This window comes from Hetaerina americana, unplaced genomic scaffold (genome assembly GCF_022747635.1).
Source record: "Hetaerina americana unplaced genomic scaffold, ioHetAmer1.1.p SCAF_1, whole genome shotgun sequence".
In the NCBI taxonomy this organism is placed as follows: Eukaryota; Metazoa; Arthropoda; class Insecta; order Odonata; family Calopterygidae; genus Hetaerina; species Hetaerina americana.
Genome location: NW_027286069.1, coordinates 49,240,044 through 49,261,075, shown reverse-complemented (window position 1 = coordinate 49,261,075; position 21,032 = coordinate 49,240,044). Strand labels below are relative to the sequence as shown.

Here is a 21,032-nt window from a genome sequence, read left to right as displayed (position 1 = left end):
TCTTCTCAAGAGTGCTACAAAATAGACTAGATAATCAATAGGGCGAACAACGAGGAGAATACCTAGAAGGATTGAGAAAAGGGAGATCCTGTTCAGAGCACATCCTAAACGTCAAAGTCATGTGCAAATGAATGACAGTCAAAGACATCTCTGTTAAATTTCTTGATTTTAAGAAGGATAACGACCACATCGACAGGGAAACGTTATTAAACAAATTAGAAGAATGCGGAGACGGCAACAAATCAATGGCGATCGCAAGACATATCTTAACACATGCGGAATCAAAAATAAAATTTGAAAAACTTTCGAAATCAAAACAACAGGGAGGGAAGGACTGTAATGGATGGTCTTTCCTCTTTGCTAGGTAACTGTGTTTTGGAAAACGTTTTAAGAGAGCAAAAAAAAGAATAAGGAAATCAAACTTAGAGGAAAAAGAGATAATCTGGAATTGAAAAGATATTTAGTATATGCAGATGATCTTGGAATCCTAGCTAAAAACATAAAAGGAGTGACAATTCATTCAAGCATTTTAAAGGAAGTGGCCCAAAAAAATAGGACTTAAAATAACTTCCGAAGAAACAGAATATATGACAAATGTGACAGACGTCTCAAAGTATATGAAAAAAAGGTATTAAAGAATAAAAAAAGGCGAAATGAAGGCAAGTTCAAGTATTTTGATGAAATAATCCAGCGAAATGCATTATATAAAGAGGCCAGACTGGTGAGGGCAAGGAAAATGGAATCGACTTACCAATTGCAAAAACAATACATAAAAAATCCATGCCTAAAAATGCAGAATTGAGGTATTACAGCATAGCGATGGAGTATAGTGCCTTTATGCATCAGAATGCATCGCATTAAACCCAATAAAACAAACGTATGAATTAAAAAAGAAGAAAGTAAAATTAATATAGAAAATTTAATAACCTAAATTAAAGAATGGAAAATGAAAGCTGAGAAGCAATAAGGGACTAAACGAAAAATCAGGGAGAATAATATACATAATGATAAGGAGATCATTGTACACCATGTACTTCCATGTACATCCGAGGAGGATGGATAAGGAATGGCTGACTGAAACAATATTGGAATTCTTTAACCAAAACCCAAAAACTCAAGTGACATTGATCACACAATTCAAGACAGATCTAAACGATAGACAGATAGATAGTCGTCTTTACTTTGGGGCGAGATTGGGACTATGGAGTCTATTCCACCACCGAACCCCTCGTCTCACATTTTAAATATTAAACATACAGATAAATTTCTCAAATTATACATAAATAGCAATAAAATCAATATATACAATATCTTAGGACTAACATACAGCAAAAAGATACATTAGGTGATTAATAACTATAACACAATATATACAACATACTTACATATAATAAATACAAATGCTATACATACCATACCGATACGTGCAAGCAATACTTGTCAATCAATATTCCTGGTTATATGGATGGATCTCGAAGTCTGTTTACAGCTGAAAGTTTATTGGTTTATTTGCTGTGAAATTAAAATGAGCAAAATAATGTATTACTATTACTCAAAATGAGACAAAAGGAAATCAGCAAAAAAAAGAGGCTGGAATAGGAAATCGAAATGAATACACGAAATATATTCATAATTTTCAGGGTTCCCATTGAAAAATGAAAAAGGAAAGAGATGGAATATGGACAGAAGAGAGAAATGAGAAACAGGAAGACAAAATTAAAATACATTGAATCGATAGAAAGAACGAAAATCAGTCAAACGCTATTTTACATGAGTCGGAGGCAAAATCGAAGAAAAAAGCACGTTTGCACTTTTTTCTAAGTCCTTATTGTGCTTGAGAAAGTTAACATTTTAAATCTATAGACTCTATAGTTGATCTCTCTATCTTGTTTTTATGATATTTCCTAATGTAATACAATGAGGATAGTAATACATTTTGAACATCATCGGAAAAAATCCCTACTTCCAATTTGAACACTACATTTAATTCGTTTTTTTTTACCTTCGCGCCGTGGTTGATTCATAACCTTGTTCCTCCAATAATCTAGATATGCTCCTCCTACATTCATCGCAACAACGTTTTAAAAATCTAGCTCCTCTTCGCTGTACACCATCTCCTTCGGCAATCAAACCGATTTCGAGTGGACTCGATGTATGTTCCAATAGTATTTGCATAAGCACGGGGGTAGGACGGATCAGTTGCCCTTCAAACTTTAAAGTTCAACCCCACGTATATCGCAGATATCCAAGGATTTTCAACATTAATTTCGGCATTTGTTAAGCACAGCTACATATCCAAGCCCAACCTAACAAGGCACTAAATAAATACTCTAGAACCTGCATTACAATAAATAATTCTTCAAATTTACATATTTCCAGCACCCATTAGTCTCACGTAACACGCTTATTCTTTTCCTAATGCTATGTCTTTTACCTACCATCTCCCCTTTTCCACTGTCTTCAGCATCCCATTTCCTCTCAGTACCTAAGTACTGCTTCTTTACATTCTGTTGCTCTAACCCCAGTATCCACCTGTTCTGTCTTCATAACAACTTTCTCCCTCCCCGTACCATGCCTAAAACTTCATCGTTTGTTTTTATTTCCTTCCATTTCACTTTTCTATCCTGCATTCTACGTTTATCCCATTTCCTCAATGACCAAGTATCCGCATCGTGCAAGTATCGTGCATCGTGCACTGCATATTAAAGTTTTCACTCATTTTTACTTTACATTTTGATTGTGATACCTGTCTTCCACTCCCTTCTCTTTGTCAAAGTTTCTTTACCTAACGCCATTATCCTTTTATGCCCTTACTATTTTGCTCACCTTCTAAAACACTTAGTAAATAGTTAAATTGTTCTATCTGCTTTACTTCCTTTCTCCCAACTTCAATGTTTGTTTTACCATCCCTATTCCTCGAAAATTTCATGAATTTGTTTATTTAATCAAGAAATGCCAAAGAATTTTTATCAAACAACCACAGTAATAAACCCGAAAGTTAGTTTGATAGGTAAGGGTAGAGGCAACCTAATACTTAGGCCAACGGCATGTGAAATCCATGCATTCGTCGTAGGGGAGTCAGTGTATATCTCAGTGCCCTCTGTGGTTTCCCAAGAAGATATGATACTAAAAAGCCCCACAACTTTGGTGAAGCTGAGGGTACCCATAGGCGTTCCGGGAATCGAAATCGGGCCCTACAGTCAGTATCCCAGCGTTCTACCCCTGTCCTACCACCTCCTACTATCATTACTTGAGTTAAATTGCACATATTTTCGCCGCTGTAGTCTTAATTATTCATTTACTACATGTATGAGTATCAGGTATCGTGCATAAACCTTGTATGCCTTCTTTGGATTCCTCCCAACAACTTTTTCCCTCTCCGACTTTGTCAAAAACTTGGTTTGTTTGCCTTACTGTTCATTTTAATTTCCACCCTCCTCCACACCCATATCTCAAATTTCTCCAATGTACACTTTTTCTCGTCTCAATGACCAAGTTTTAGAGCAATTAAGCCCTATGTCTTTAATTGTGGAGTGTTTATGAATGATGATATAATGTATCCGTCCAAGATCTAATTTGATTGACATTAATTAATAATGATTCATTCATATAATTCATTAGTACATATTAATTATGTATTCCATAAATTGTTTTGAAAGCACTTTTCATTGCTAGCATATTTATTTTTTGCTCTACGCAAAAGAACACATCAGTTTCTACTAAATTCATTATTCATTCGCTCTAATTTTGCAAGTTAAACAATTTGCAGCTCTTGCGCTATTCTTCAGAAAATACATTGACCATTTTCATTCAAAACACTGCATAAAGGAAGTACCCTAGCAGCCCTAATTTATCCCCTCTAACTTAACTAGCCTTCCTGTCTCTGGGAAACCCCATTAACTTAATTTACTTATTGTTCCAATTTCAGAGTGTAAAAACCATTCGCCTTGACTGGGATTCGAACCCAGATCCCTCAATATCCGGTCGAGTGCTTTAGCCACTTAAGCTACCGAGGCGTCCTATTAAACTCTGAAATTTTGGGGCTTTTAAAGGAACAAGATGTTGTGACGAAATACCGTACATACAATGTCACAGGCATTCGTAGTCGTGCGTGAGGCGCCACAGTCCACGAGGTTAAAGCCAACTTTAAACACTTATGGTCTTTTACTTTGACAAATTCCAAAGAAACTGCGGGAGATGCCGCAACAGTAACTTTTAACGGAGTCATCCGCTAATGTGCATTTCAATGCAACAATTTCAGAGTGTAAAAATCATTCGCCTTGACTGGGATTCGAACCCAGATCCCTCAATATCACTCGACCGGATATTGAGGGATCTGGGTTCGAATCCCAGTCAAGGCGAATGATTTTTACACTCTGAAATTGTTGCATTGAAATGCACATTAGCGGATGACTCCGTTAAAAGTTACTGTTGCGGCATCTCCCGCAGTTTCTTTGGAATTTACTTATTGTTTATTAGCATCCCGTTACTCTCACACTAATTCATCTAATTATAAGGAGTAAGAAAATCTTTTGTAAACACAAAATATATTTGTCATTGATAACGCATTTCAGGAAAATATCAGTTTCAAAACGTATTTTATGGAATCAAATTACATGCTTTCTAGCCAACTTCGACTGTAATACCCGTCTCATTAAATACTTCTTTCGAAGAACACCTTCATCACTCTTCGTATTTCTCGTATTAATCTTCATCGGTCTCTATCTTTACATATCCGGAGAATAGTATTGTTTTTACATAATCAAATATATACCTATATCATCTTTTTAATATTTGGTGTAATGTACTTGATATTATAAATTTTAAGTTATTCACCTTTGTCCGCGTTATATTGATTTTATTACTGTAGTCATGGTGTAAATATGGAAGGGATCTTGTTTTAAAAATAATCAGAGTCAAAGACAGTCATCAAGTGGTGTCGGTTCTATGTCAGTAAATAATTCCAAATAATTCCTAAGGTAATAATTTCAGATGAAGCCACGGCATCGCCATTGTTCTCACATTTTATGTTTCCATATTTTATCGTACATTGCTAATCGTCATGTGAATCCTTCGTACTTGTGTGCACTGCGCACCTGATCATCTTCGCAATAATCACAAGGGAAAGGAAATTTAAATCAAAATCATTTCCGTCGCCACTAAGTTACTTGCTATGATCTCATCATAAATATATCATATCTTCTAATTAAATTGAAAACGCATCTGCAATATTCGTTACTTCACATAACAAAATCTAATTATGCTTAATTATACCTAATCACCCTGTATTTATTCACCATTCATCAGGCTGGAAAGTAACGGTTTGAGATCCATACCGCACCGTGCTCTCTCGCGATTGGGATCGCTGTCGGACCTCTCCTTGGCGGGCAACGATATCGACACCCTCGGGCGGAGAGCTTTTGGGGTATTGCCGGTGATCTCGACTTTATCGCTGGCCAGGAACAACATCTCCCAAATAGAATCGAGAGCCTTCGACGGACTCCTGCAACTGCTGAAACTGGACCTTTCACTGAACAAAATCAGTCACTTGAAAAACGACGTGTTCCAAGGTGACGATACAGTTAACTTCCCCTTTGACTGCTGGGGATATTTAATCCCCACATATGCCAGGCATTTTTCATTGCATTCTCCTTCTAGATTCTGTAATAACCCTTTATTCTCTATTTTTTAGAACAAATTACCTTGCATACAATGTGATATGGTCGATACCACATGACTAATTATATTCTTGAGTTTTTTTAGTTTGAATTTAGTGCAGCAATCTTTCAAGGTGATTAATGGACCAATCTTATCATAATTTAATAAAACATTTTTATTTTAATTGGGTCAAATGAATATTCATAGTAATAATTGCAGGCAAACCTATTCTTTTTAAATGCCAATTTTTGTATTTATGAATCAAAAAAGGGCAATTTGTATTTGAAATAAATTGGAAGATTCATGATGAAATTGTTGAAGTCCATCTGCACATTAGTATCTATGGTATTTTGAGATTGTTTGGGACTATGAGAATCTATTTAATAAATTTTTCCAGTAACACCTGCTGATCATTTTCAAAAATGGGAAAGGCTTCTCCATAGCATATGCTTTTCGGGTGTTGAATAATAGAGGAATCAATTCAATATCATCCATATTTAGTTGTAATTATGACAGGGACAGCTTTATTCTCTCCTCATAACTAACCTCTTTATTTTTCCGCTTGATTCCAGGATTGGTTTCTTTGCAATCCTTGGACCTGTCCTACAATCAGATTGAGAAGCTTGACAATAAAACCAACAGCCTTCTAGAGGATTGTCTTTCTCTTGAGAGGGTACAAAACTTAGGTTTTTTTAATTGCATGTAAAGGTGATGGACATGTTACAAGTTTAGTTAGTTTATAGTTTCTCCATTGTCTGGAAATTTATGTCATCCTAATGGTTCTGTTCACAACCTGACCTCAAAGTCCTTTGCAAACGCATAGAGAAGTAAACGAAAAGTGAATATGTATAGTGAGAGGATTTGATTTGTGCTCGTAATTCTACACATGCGTACATGAATGCTGTATTGTGACTCCTTAATTATTATTATTATTATTATTATTCCATTACAGCATTAGTCAAGGACAATTATCTGCAAAGAATGAAATGCTGCAGAAATTAAGCTTTTAGTGCAAAACCAAATAGTCCCTCCCATTAAGTATTTAACTTAGAGAAAGGTATTTATTCGGGGTAAAATCAGATACTAAAGCAATGATTCGTATATATTAAAAAATCACGGTTTCAACTGGGGACCGCCATTTAAATATCATATCATAGTTGACAGAAATCGATTATGAAAATTTTTAATGCGGAAAAATGTTCAAATATTTTTGATTTCACAAATGGGACCTTTGCATCGCAATAAGCCTGAAAAAATCAGACCCATAAAATAATCAATTTTAAAATATTTCATATCAAACAAGCCATTAGCAAAGAAAAGTCTTCCAAAATGAATTTAATTGTTGGATTCTAAAGGAATGTATGCGATTCTTTCGATTAAATTATGTCACGTTTTCATGTCTTAATTGAGCAACAAGAGTAATCCCGAGTTCAAATTCTAATTTTATTTTTATAAGCGTTTAATTAAGAGAGGAATATACTCTTTAGCGCTGTTTATATTTATGTGCATGTGAACCTATATTGGGTCTTGCTGGCTTTCTCTCTTTCTTGAAAAGGGAATGAATATTTCTCACAATCAATACTCATTTTTTCATATTTGAAAACAAAATGTTTAAAATATCTCAAATCTCATTTACAGTTTAGAGCCAAAAACAACATAATAATTGCTTTTATCTTCACAGCTTAACCTAAGCCACAATAGAATTGCCTTCGTGACTCGAAAGATGTTTCCAAGTAGCCCATACGTCCCTTATAAGCTGCGTTCCATCGATCTAAGCTACAACGCCATGCCAGCTCTAACGCCTGAACTCAATGTGGGTACGAGGCGCGTCCATGTACTGAACGTCAGCCACAATACCATCAACGAAATACGTGGAAGTAAGTTAACCAAAGTCCTCCACTTCAAAGGTCACGATTAATGAACGTTCCTCAATAGAACAATTATCGATTTCCGATATTTTTCTGCAGATGTCATCGGCAACCTGACTTCACTGCGTGAGTTGGATATCTCGTACAACGATTTGACTGAATTTGAACCAAAGCGTCTCCCAGTCAACCTGACGATTTTAAATGTGGCCGGTAATAAACTGCCGGCCATCCCGAAAATCCTGTATTCGAGTAAACTGTCCAAGCTCGACCTGAGGGAGAACGAACTGAAGCGATTCCTCCACGAATTGATGCCAATGATTGAGAATGGAACCAAAGTATTATATCAAGGTATTTAACAAACATGGTCTACGAATTTAATGTAACACAAATTAAAGTCGCAACGCTGTCTATATTAATGGAGGTAAAATGACTGTCAGTCTAGTTAAATTATATCATTTCTCATTAGTATTGCCTTCACAAAAAAAGAGTTATATACGGATATATTAATTTCTGGTGCATTAAGGTAGCCTTGGGAAAACATAGAAACTGTGCTGCGAATAATTTTAGAAATTTATTGACCACTTCACATCACTGATAATTTTCTTCAGTACAAGGAAAATACTTGTTTTCTTACATATCTGACAAGTTACCTCAACTATTTCGAGGTAAGGAGAGGATTTGGTGCGGAGATTTGGGTGGTAATTCACGAGTGAAAAAAGGAATGAAAGGACTGCATTGAACGGGTGCTATACAGTTATTCTTATCAACAGTACCTCGTGGAATATAAAAGATTCTAGTTGTATAGTTTTTGTTTATATTATTCTAATTTTATATTTATGATCTGATCGACAGAAATAAGAGGGACGACAAATAATTGAGTATATGTACTTAATCCGCTGAAATAAAAAAATAAAGTCAGGCTACCGTTAAATCTTCCGTATCAAAGTCTAAAAGTACTGAAGGAAACTGTTTCATGCCATGAGAATTTGTTTTTACGAGACATATATTTATTGAATATTACGGAAAGAAATGTCTCCAATGAGCTTCCATCTACGCATCCAATAATACACTTGTTCAACATTATACTTTTTACTTGTTATAATTTTGTTTCTTTCACGTTTTTGTCACTTATTAAATCAATCATTGCCTGGGGTTGTATATGAAGGTTTCACAAAACATTGCGTATACATCCAAACAAAGTATTATGCATACTAGTATATTCACGAGACTTATGCATTGCTACTCGAAATTTAACTACTACATTTAGCACTATTCTCTTCAAACATTAAACCCGGTCGTAGGCATTTTTTTATGAATTTAGAACAGAATACAAGTGTATCCACCTTTTAGTTTCATTGAAACGTAGAGTCAAAAGTAGAAGCCCTTGCAGTATTACTTACTTTCAAAGTCACAATCCGAATTCGAAACAAGTAAAAATTGGTCAAGGTGACCAAGTAAACTTTAACCATGGACTACTTCAGGTTTTCGACTTCATGGAACCTCCTCGTGAACGTAGTCAACTTATTTGGGCCTAATACACGTAAAATTATAATCCATTGTGAAGTGAAGGGCGAGCGAAAAAGTCTTGAAGATTCGTATTGAGCTTGTATATTTTTATATAAACGTGTTACAAATGTGCGATCAAGATGCGTAGCTTTGTACGATTTCTGAATTTAACGTTTAAGGGATGATGTTGACCGTAGATTGGTTTTGAAGCATGAATTTTAATAATGATAGAAGAAGTGAGTTATCATCATCAGTGTTTCAATCCTAGGATTGGTTTACTGCAGCCCACCATTCTACTCTATTTAATGTCGATTCCCTCAATCCCAGATACCTTCTCTATTTTACATCCTTAATTTGTCCTATGTACATAAAGAGAAATACAAGCAAAGAATCAGGTAAGTTGAGAGGAAGTTGGGAGAAAATTTGACGCAGGGAAAAGATTTTAGGACATTTTGAAAAGTGAAATTTAGGAGGTGATGAGATTTAAAAATGTTGGGCATGCGGCCACCTCTATCCATTGACGTTCCAAATCCTCTTACAAAATGATGGGGGTATTATAAAATGGCAGTGCTCTTAATGAAATGGTTAGTCAGCTGAGATGCGCAATTGCCATAAAAATCAACAAGTCTTGGATTTAATCCCGTCACAGACTTGATATTGTTGTTTAGGCTACTTTAAATGCGTTTACTAAAATGATTTATGTATATTAATGTTATTTCAGTCATGGATGAAAGAATTGAAATTAATTGTACCATTAAAAGTAATTTTCTACAGTTTAAAATATCTTTCCTCGAAAAATAAGTGCTCACTTATTCGTGGCACCTTATGATTCTGATACGTTGAAATTGATCAATAATGATTCCGTTTCCAGGACTCCTATCTTGCCTTGATATTTTATTCTGAGTAGCTTCGATGCTTTGAACGCAAACTAGTATTAATAAGGCTTGAATTATTTTTGTATGAGCACAACCTATCCCCGATAATAAGTGAAATGTTCGCGGTTTTGAAAATAGATTAAATAATGCTTGCACCAGAGTGTAGTTCATAATTCAAGTAGAAATACGCAGTCAAAATAAAGGTATTTTCAATCATGTGAACACACCTTTGAATTTCCAGGCTTCAACTTTTTCCATTTGGAATTTCTGCTGTCCATACAGGTTTCCATCCGGAGTGGAAACACAAAAAAATAATCAAACGAAACCAAGTCCCACAATTCCGCCATGGAGGGGAATAACTATTCAATTATTTTTCCAAGGATTGCTAATTTCGCGTCTCCCTCCCAGGCAACCCCATCGGTTGCACGTGCACCCTCCGCCCTCTGCACCGCTGGCTGGACTCCGCTGCGAGCGCCGAGGAGCAAGCCGACTGGTCGTCCCTCGTGTGCGCCTCCCCGGCTTTCCTCCGCGGACTGAACGCTTCAGAATTACCGGAGGACAAGCTCGTTTGCCCCGAGCCCTACAAGGAGATCCCTGACCTAACAGTCAGCCCGGATGTGAAGCTCAGGAAAGCAGAAAGGTAGGAACACCAGCGGTGGTATTTGTTGACGCGTGCGTTGCGTAGGATCTGCCTGAAATCTTCAAATAGCATTCCACTTCAATCTCATAATTAGGGATGTTAATTCTCAGTTTGGACTCAGAGCTTTCAAACGATTAGCTTCGGCAGAATTTGATATTTTCGTTAGACACTGGCATTTTTTTAAACTGCTTGGCCCTTAAACAATGATGAATACTCATTGTCACCTTAGAATGTCGCATTAAAAATCAACTAATGGCGCACAGAAGAGACAGTTGTTTTTACTTACTTCCATGCCAAAATCTGAATATTATTATTCGAAATTAATTAATGAAAATTCATTATTTCCCGACTTTACGATAGGAATTATTTGCTAGCATTAATTATTTGAGTTAAATTGACAGCAATTGTGTATTCATAGTATATTTTATTTCATCAAACTATCATTCTGAGAGGAAGAGTTTTTGGGATGGTAATAATGCAACTGTTACTGGCAATGCACATTATAATGCAACTATTTCATTAGTAATGAATCAGTTAGATTCAAACAGTAAAAACATTTTTTTACATGCATCGTAAGATGAATGTGAGCAGAAAATGTATACCTATCGTGTAATTATGTGCTCATTAGGTTATTTGTGTGTTCATGTTAAGCTAATGGGTTTCGAGCAAGGGAGAAGAGAAGATAGCTAGATAAAAAGAGGGAAAGTTTGATGTTTCTTGGCTTAAAAACTCTCAAGTTTCCAAGTATAAAATAATCTACGGACAGAATATTTATTTGCAAGTCTTATCATAAGTATTGATTGGTTCGCTCTAAGTTCGCCATCTTACAATAATTTTTAACTGCGTAAATAAATCAGGCCTGGATGACGAGCATATTTGATGGGAATATACAGGATATCCAGATAATGTTTACTTCACCTCTTTGTAAAGCTTTACATCACAAAGTGATTCCTCATAATTATCTTTTCCTTGCGGAAAAGAACAAAACTATCTATTTTTACCCTAAATGCTGAAAGTTATCATTGAAATTTAATTCAATATATTGTTTAAACATATTCGGATCCTTTGTATATTAATTGTCCGGCACTGCAGTGAATACGTATAAAAAACAGATTCATCTGCTGAGAGGACATTTAGACAAATGCAACGATATTTTCACTTGAAATTTCCTAATTCAACTTACTACCAATGTGTGTGTGCAACGAAAGGCTCCTTCCCTGTATTATTACATTGCAGGAATAGGGTCGAACTTCATTTGAATGAACACGCAAATTCACGTTTTAAAAGAACAAAGTTGCTTTAAATAATGGTTACTCTAAAGAATGTTAATTGAATATGTATGATCCTCTTGAGTGCTTTATCTTTTACGGGATGTCGCCTTTCTTCGCCGCAGAGGTCCCTCCGAATGCATTGTCCACATATTTACGATACACAGCCTCCGATACGCGAATGAAACGGATCGCAATGCTTGCCCTTTTAATGGCGTTGTTTTTCAACTTCCAATTCAGGACCGGTCCGGACACCGCCTCCATTTCCTGGTACGTGACCACTCGAGAAGATGTTGGCGAGTTCTCGCTAATGGCAAGACAACTGGACTCCGAGCAGGGAAGCACCGAGGCGAAGGAGCGTCGCAGGATAGCGTACTCCCAAAGAAGGTAATTATGAGGTGGAAAAATCGAAACGTAATTTCAAAGACGCATGCGGAAAATACTCGAATGACGTCGACGAAGCACTCTGGTCAAAACTCCTTCCGAATGATAAAATTTGCACCCACGATTCACCTCGCACCTTGAAAGAGAGGGTTGAGTGTCATTCGGGTGATGACGAGTGATGACCCCTGTTGCCTGCTCTGCTGGCTGACTCGACCGTCTGCTGACCAATGGGTCTTTGGTTTGAGTCCCACCTCGGACATTGGCACTGTTTGAAATCCACTGGATCGGCCATTAGGAAGGGTAGCCCATTGGAGTCCAGGAGGCGCTCGGACCTCCGGATCAGATCGTCCAAAGTTTAAAATTATTCATTCTCCCGGCAATAGGTATACCTATGACGTATTTCCCGACATACTTAGGGATTGAAAACCACCAAATCTAGATTAAAATTAATTTCCAGTCTCATGGGCGAATATATATGGATATACATGGGATAATATACTGCTCTCTTTGGAATTGTACTAGATGTCATTACATACAAACTTATGGTTCTTTAAGGATTGCATTGAACAATAGAACGAGAGTAAATAGTAGGGGTGCATATTCATGTATTTTTAACATCAAATTTACGTGCAAGGTATTTAATTATCAAAAAAAAATTTATAGCCCTCAGTCGCATCATTTTCAGGTCTAGGAATTCCGTTTATGAATGTACAGTATGGTAAACGAATCGCTAATTCGTTTCAGTGCATCTCCGCTCGAAAAAAATTCTTGAATGCAGTACTTACTAAATATTATTGTAGTAATACGTCCAAAAGTAGGACATAAGACTCATTTCAATTATATAAACCAGAAAAGCGTCTTAAGATCAAACCAGAATCCGGAGGTTAACATAAATACTAGAGTGAGAAAGGAATTAGAATTTTTTATATAAATGAATGAATTTAGATGTCCGGAGTTCCATTTGATTTGTTTGAATTATCTAAAACTCTTTCATTTGCATTAGCACTCAATTGTTTTTTGCATCAGTAAGGGATGCCATTTATTACACTTTTAATGGAAGCTGATTATTCACACTGTATAAGATGGGGGAAATGGTCTCTTGCTAGTGACCTTGGAGGCCGGATTAACCGTTAGGTCGGTCATGACCTCTTGCACGCCACCATTCTTTCGGTGAAAGTTAAATGACACTGTCCGAGAAATTTATCTTATTACACCAAGCTTTTTGAATGGATTAATTTTCCGCCATACGCAGAGAGATATTCTTAGAAAAATGAACTAACACTCAAGGAGTCTTGTTACACGATAGCCGTGCTTACGTCACTTCAGTCATAACCATGCTAAGTCTTTAGCGTGTTTTTTAGTCGTTTCACATTTTTAGAGAGATAATTTATATGTAATTTTGCAAGTAAAGGCATTAAAAAAATTTTGATCGTCGCTACAAAAGACGCATGGAAGATATCATGAAAATTGCTACCACATAATTAGCTGCTATATGAGAACTTCCCGCCGTAGTCGATCCAGCGAAATAAAAAAAGAGGTTGTGTGAGTTTTTTAACAAATAGGGACTTTTTCAAAGCATTAGTAATTTATTTTTGAGAAGTCTGAGGGAGTGATACTTAAATTTATTTTTAATAGCATAAAAATGTCCGGTGTGAGTTCATTTTAGATGACGTACTGCAGATTCGTAAAACAAGCATTAAATGAGGAATAAGATGAAAATATAAAATAACGAAACATGTGACGTGTTGTAGGGAAAGAAGCTTTTCAAAGTTTAGTTAAATTCAAAGGAATCGGATTTGAGTAGATTAATAGAGTCGGATGATTCCCGACCATTCCTAACTTTCTGAACATAATTATGTTGTCGTCATGAGTTGGTTGACCCGATGAAATTGCCCAGCTGCCTTTTTCTATCAATTTCTTGATTTCTATGTAAGGTTTGATAAAATGGTAACAATATGAATTCTTGGCTGATCATCTTCTTCCAAATTGGCGCTAATTCTAGAATCTGATTCTAAGGGGGAAAAAAGGCTTAAAAGTTCATAAAACGTGGAGCAGAGAAGGTGGGAAGCATATAATAGAGCATAAACGTATTTTGGTGGCAGTAAAATTTAGATACATTTCCATTATAATCCGCATCGCCCACCTACGAGTTGACAAACTTTGCGTCCATAAAGAGTTTTTGTTTTCATTATTGGATAGACAGGCCAAATATTCAATTGTTCCGGTCAAACTTGATGGAATGGTTGGTCTTAGGTGGGCATATTTCTAGTGCGATATGTTCATTCAGTTGTGAATCAGTAAGCAATGCAAAAACAGTAGCCTTGACAAATATTATTTATTCTATTTCATAATTCGGCGAGCAACATATCTGGCCGAAAGGTTCATTCTGTGTTCCTGTAGTCGTCGCTGTTTATGCTCAAAATATATATTTAGCTTCAATGTTCCTTCGAGAGATATGATTACCCACTGGATACGCACAAAATATTTCAGCAAAAACTTAATTCAATCCAATAATTTTCATTTTATAAGAATCTTTATAAAGTGGGAAAAAATGTTTCCAAATTGAGCTCCATTTTCTATACAAAAATGTCAACTTTAAACTGACGGTGAACGTCCTTTGACGTCTTTTCTTTCTATATTTCTGTGTTATATTGTGGCTTCCAAGTGTTATATTGCTCTCGTGAGTGCTTCTACATAATTGATATAAATATATACACACATACATATATATATATATTTATTTATTTATAAATAATCTACCGGTTAAGGTAGGTTTTAGATGGACACAACTACCAAATAAATATTTTGTTTCTCCAAGCAAATCAAAACCCAACATCTTACTCTACAAGTCCCTCTTCATAATAATAATAATTATTATTATTAAGTAATCTACCGGTTAAGATAGATTTTTGGATGGACACAACTACCAAATAAATATTTTGTGATTCATAACAAAACAAAATCCAGCAACCGACTCTACATCAGGTCCTTCTTCATCTCTGTGTACTTTCTTCCTCCCTTCATCGCGTCCAACATCCCTATCCTGTTCCTGCCCTTACCCCGTTTGGCTAATATTCTCCCCTCTATCGCAGTCTTCAACATCCCACTGCCGATCAATACGTCCTTTATCCATTTTTCCTGCTTCCTTAGTATTTCTCCCAACAAACCTTTCTTCGCCCACCATACCAAGTACATCCTTTTCCTTTCGGCTCATTCCACTTTCTCCATCCTTCTCAACACCTACATTTCAAAAGCCTCCATTCTACGTCAACCCTCGTGCTTCGGTGACCACGTTTCCGCGCCGTGCATACCTGTAACTACGCTCAATATCAAAGTTTTGGCGAGTCTTTCTTAACATCCCTACTCAACGCCCCTGTCATCAATTTCCTTCACCTTGTGGAAGCCTCTTTGCCTATCGCAATTCTTCTCCTTACGTCCCTACTACTTGCAACATGTTGGTCCAAAACACTTCCGAGATACGTAAACCGTTCTACTTGCTCTAGTTTTTGCCCTCCTAATTTAATGTTTAGATTAGCCTTTTTCTTTCTGGAAAATCGTATAACCTTTGTTTTACCAATACTGATTCTCATCCCATATCTGTCGTATTTGATTTCCAGTGTACTCAGCAATGCTTGCAACCAATTGACAGGCTGACAAACTAAAGCTTGATCCTCAGCAAACCTAGCTGATTTTATGCATTCCCCGCCAACTTGATTGATATCTCCAGTTTTTCCCATACCTCTCTAATCAATTCCTCCACATATACGTTGAACAGCACGGGTAATATTGGATAATCCTGCCTTACTCCTCTTCCTAACACTGCCCATCCGGACTCTCAGTCCCCCACTCGCACATCATCAGTCTGAGACATGTACAGGTTCCTGATTAGCCTCCTATCCCTCTAATCTAATTCTTTTTTCTGCTATAGCTACCTAAACTGGTAGTCCACTGCTAATAATAATAATTGAGATTTTTTTTAATTGAAGAATTGCACGATAAGACGTTTGCTTTTCTCTTTCTTTCCATTGATATGATGTTATTGTGATTTCGGCAGTGAATTATAATTTAGGAGAACTCAAGGGAATGACGGAGGAATTTGATTACACATCGAGCCAAATAAGAAAATTTAATAAGTATAAGTTATGCAATGTTTAATTGTTTATAGTTTTGTATAATGTCTTGTGTATAGTAAATAAAATGTATATGTGTATTTCAACAAAAATTAAGTACGAAAAATACAAAGGTCTTCTGGTTTGGGAGGCAAAATGCAATACACATATAATTAATGATACATGGAGAACCTCTAACTAATGTACACGGCTATACTTATCCAAGTAGAAAAATAATAACAAAAAGATAAATCAAAAATGGGAATGTCTCAGAATAATAAATCAGGCAGAAATAGCTTCCAATGGCAGAAATTAATGTTTGAATCCAATTGAATAAACCTAAACATAAAAAAATCACCTAAAGACATTTCTGTGGCGTGTTTTTTGTACATGTATGTCACTGAAAGATGGAATGTCAGAGCGGAATAGCGTTGAAGATATGAAACTTTTTCGTTATGGTGATATCGATGATTACTTAAAGAGTTCACTGTGTGGATAAGATGACAATCATAGAGTTCTAAGAAAGGCACAAGAACAACTAACACTATGGAAAACATTGCATCTAAGAGGAAATGAGTGGATAGGGCACGTGTGAGTGGACATAAGTGCCTATTTAGGACCATAATACGTATAATGACAAATAAATGGGAAAATAACTATATTGGTAGACCTATGAAGGGATATATTAATATGTGGAGTGTTTTAATATTATATGAGATTAAGCCTTATATAACAAACCAAACTTCGGGCGAAGATTATGACTCTCGAAGTCATTTTGTCAGATTAGACCATCCAGCTATGATGAAAGACATTACTAAGCTAGCAAGTGCTAAAATTTTTTTTGGGTGATTTCATTTTTAATATCTACTCTTGTTTCTTTGACAAAGACACTCTTTCCTATATTTACTGGCATCCTAAAACCCCCAACTATATTCCCTCGGGCCACTAGTAAGTTGTGATGTTTGTGAACAGTTTATTTTCTTTTATTCTGGCACATTGTTTTTATAATGCTTTGTTCATGTCATTTTCGCCAATATGCATTTTATTTATTATTCTTTGTTAGTAATTTTTGAGTTTTTTTTGGTTCACGTATATTCAAGCTAGCTTCTCCTTGATTCTCTCTCTCTCTCTCAGGAACATTAGGACACATGTTGCTTATTTTTTTCCATTAAGCGAATTAAAAGTCACCACAGTTGTGACCTCTCTCTACCTTGACCAAAAACTACTCCATAAATTGTGTGGATGAAATAAATTTCTAATATGTGGGGTTTTCTAAGATGCGCATTGGCTACATGATCAATTTTGTTTGTACGTGGTTAAAGTGTTTCAATACTCTATTTTCACCTCAAGACGACTCAATATCTATCAGACAAATTGAATGTTTTCCATTTCTCTTGTTTAACCCACAGCGTCGTCGAAGACAGCCTCCCCTCAGACAAGAGTTGGGAGCTGTGCCTGCTGGCAAGGGACTCCGACGGCAACCCCCGAGCCTGGAGGGAGAGCCAGTGCGCAGTTCTGCCCCCGGCGGGGTCGTCCGTGTCCAGGGGTCTCGCCGCGCCACCCCTATCCCGCGCCCTGGCCCTCCTACCGGCCCTGCTCCTGGCGCTCTCCTTGGCGCCCTGAACGTTCTGACCGGCGCGCTAAAGGGACCAAAAGCGTGTTGAGATGAAGTGGCGGAGAGAAAGGCGACAGGGAAATGAGGGTGAGAGAGTAAGAGTTTGTGGAAGAGTTGGAAGCGAGGAACACGGCGGCGTCGTCCGACACTTTACAGACTCACTTGCTTGCCGGCAGATGGATGACGGTGCAGGCATCGTTATACTATATATCCCAATTTTGATCGAAAGTTCCCCCATTCCGACGATCGAGTGTCGGAGGGGATCTGGAATCCTGGAAAGAAAGAGGAATTTTTGTTTCGGATACGAAATCATTACCGCGAAAAGATCCCAGGGCGCGAATAGGCGTGGCCTCATTTCATTCTAAATGCACCGATGCACCGGCGAGTAAAAATGGCCATTCTGAGTACGCGGAACGAAGGGTGGGAAAGAGGGAGGCGCAGAGACCGAGGGAGCGAAACAAAAGAAGGACGCATGCGCGACGTGCTTTTGCCATTTATCATCCTGAGAGAAACGTTGCGCTCCCCGGCGTGCGCGAAGAGGAAAGACGGATCATGCCGGAGAACGCAAGACAAATCCGTGGAAGGGCGGACGTTTGCCATCAGGTGCCTCCTAAGCGTAGAACTCGCGGATAAAAAGTTCGCCAGCCGGCTCGCACAGATAGCCCCCTCCCTCCCTCCGACCCTAGCTGTGAGACGAAGACGATGTCAGGACGGTGGAAGGAAGAAAATAGTGGATGAATCTGCATAAATGTATGTCCACTTTCGAAAACGAAAGACATGGAAAGTGGGAGGGGGAAGGGCATGAGAAAGGGGATTGGAAGAAGGAAGAGACACGAGTGGATGATGGATAGGAGATGTGCTCGTCGGGATTCTTCAGATACCAGCGCAGATGAAACCGCAGATTAATCGTGAGATGATTTTGTAGATATCGTCGTAAGCGAGAAACGGCATGAATGATGGCGAGAATTCAAGAACAAAGGAGGCTGGGAAAGGGGATGAGGCGCTCGCGGAAAATTCCTGAGTAAGGAGAGTGCTCGGGTGGTTTTTACCCAAGCTGGGCGATGTTTTTAACGCCTGACGATAGCACTTGCACCCAGTGCCCGAGACGTGGTAAACAGCGCCTTGCTCAAAGGAAACGATCACCTACGGCTATCTGATGATCAAGGGACTCAGCACGAGGAAGGGAATACCTTTAATTTTGGACAGTCGAAAGTGAGCATGTCGATAATTTTGTTTCAACTGTTCGTTAGATGGGGGAGAGGGGTGAAAGAACTCTCGAGCGTGTTCGAAATTAATAGAGACTTCTCAGGCGATAAGAAAGGGAAATGAATTGCAGAACAAAGAGGTTGAAAAGCGATATTGGAAGGGTGAATGGACTTATTGGTAGCTGAGCGAGAGACAATGCAAATAATATGGGAAGACGGAATGCAGTAGGGACCACATAAAAGGAACGGAAGGGATTTGAAGGGGAAAGGGCATTGTTTGGTGATTGTAGAAGTGGTGTTATGATTGCAACTGCATAATGGAAGCTGAATTTTTCGTCACCAAATTATCTCATAGGCGGATTTAATGACCAGTGAATTGGTGGAAAATATGCAAGAGGAATATTAAACGTATCCTATCGTGCAAATCATTGGCGACTTACAATGGCTAAAATGAAAACTATGATGCTTGAACCAATTATGCACATGTATATACATACCTATTTTGCCGTTGCAATGTTTGAATAAAAGATCGTAAATACATCAAATTTGCATCGTGAGAACTTTGAGACCCGCAGTGTAACCAATATGATAACTGAATTCCAAGCCATCTAGCAATAAAGCTACAAACTGATCCAATTCCTTATACAATACCAATGATAATTACGTAATTGGAAAAGCTCCAATGATGTATTACTATTTCATATTTTCCAATTAAATGGACCCACCAATTCAAGTAGAAACGCGAAAATCGCCTAACCAAATAAAAAAATTTAATGGACCCCCAGACAGGTACCTCGAAAGTGGAAATGGGGTAAGTGGATTTTCAACAATTTGAGGCAGGCATCCCACGAGCAGGGATGAAATAAAAACCACATTCCTTGGGGCATAATGATAAAGTAATTTCTGGAGGAAGCGAATTAGTGACTCAAGTTTTGATCGATGTTCGCACCGGGCCAAGATACATTTTCGGTCGACGGTTGGGGGGGGGGGAGGGGGGGGGGGAGATGCAGTTGATTCGAACGTGGGTCGGCAGTTTTGCACTGAAATTGAGACGGAGAGCACAGAGGGTTTGCCACAGGGGAAATTTACGACGACGAAAACTTCAAAATTGGCCGAGGGAAAGACTTAATGCCGTTTGGAATCTGTATTCGTGTTGTGGGAACGTTTTGGGATCCTTCGTCATCAGTCCTCGGTGAGAAAACAGCATCAGAATTGAGGTAGGAAGGATTCTGAGACTGTCATCACAGGCAGAATGATAGATGGTTTATAATTGGCAACTTTTCGGCGGCGCATGCAAACCCTGAATGAAAGAAATCAGTCCGTTCATCGAAAGGAGCAGGACCAGTTCCCCTCCTCACTCCCTCATATTGCCCGGAAAGTGACGACGCAGGCCGTGTCCCCACACCTCCTTCCCTTAGTCACGCCTTTCTTCCGAGAAACGAGCCAAGCCAAAGCGAGAACGAATCTGTGTGTGAGTAAACTTTGTACATAAGCGACGATTTATTTTTGTACCTATCTTTTACAATAAAATCCGCACTGCGCAGAAGAGATGAGGTGTTTTTCCCTTCCCGCTTGGTGCTCTCTTTCCGACGGGACAGCTGCACAAGGGTGGAAGAATAATGCCTATGGTTAATGCTACCAGCGCCCACTTGGCTGGTGCGGCATATGCTTAACGCTGCGAGTCTTCCGACTCGAAGGCACGGAGAAAATTTCCTCCTTCTCCCTCTCTTTCTCTCTCTCTTGCTGGTGAACGCAGCATGTGTCTCCATCCATCACCCTTATCTCGGCTTCCTCCCCACTCGGGATTGGAACGCAGTCATCTAGATCGTAGTCTGCGACATAAAGTGCCTTTTCTTTTTTGGTTTCCTAAACGCAGCCCATTAACGACTGCCAATGGAGCCTGC

At 38.0% G+C, this 21,032-nt stretch overlaps 1 protein-coding gene across 1 annotated transcript in view; it reads left to right on the top strand.

The window, feature by feature from the left end:
- LOC139691771 (chondroadherin-like protein) overlaps window positions 1-20,098 on the top strand; it is a 60,360-nt gene extending 40,262 nt beyond the window's left edge. The window contains exons 6-12 of the mRNA XM_071589631.1: window positions 5,308-5,570; window positions 6,231-6,331; window positions 7,340-7,535; window positions 7,626-7,874; window positions 10,316-10,547; window positions 12,056-12,202; window positions 17,718-20,098. Of these exons, the coding sequence (XP_071445732.1) occupies window positions 5,308-5,570; window positions 6,231-6,331; window positions 7,340-7,535; window positions 7,626-7,874; window positions 10,316-10,547; window positions 12,056-12,202; window positions 17,718-17,931 (1,402 nt within the window). The 3' untranslated portion in view covers window positions 17,932-20,098. The remainder of the gene's footprint in view (window positions 1-5,307; window positions 5,571-6,230; window positions 6,332-7,339; window positions 7,536-7,625; window positions 7,875-10,315; window positions 10,548-12,055; window positions 12,203-17,717) is intronic.
- The last annotated feature ends 934 nt before the right edge of the window (window positions 20,099-21,032 follow it).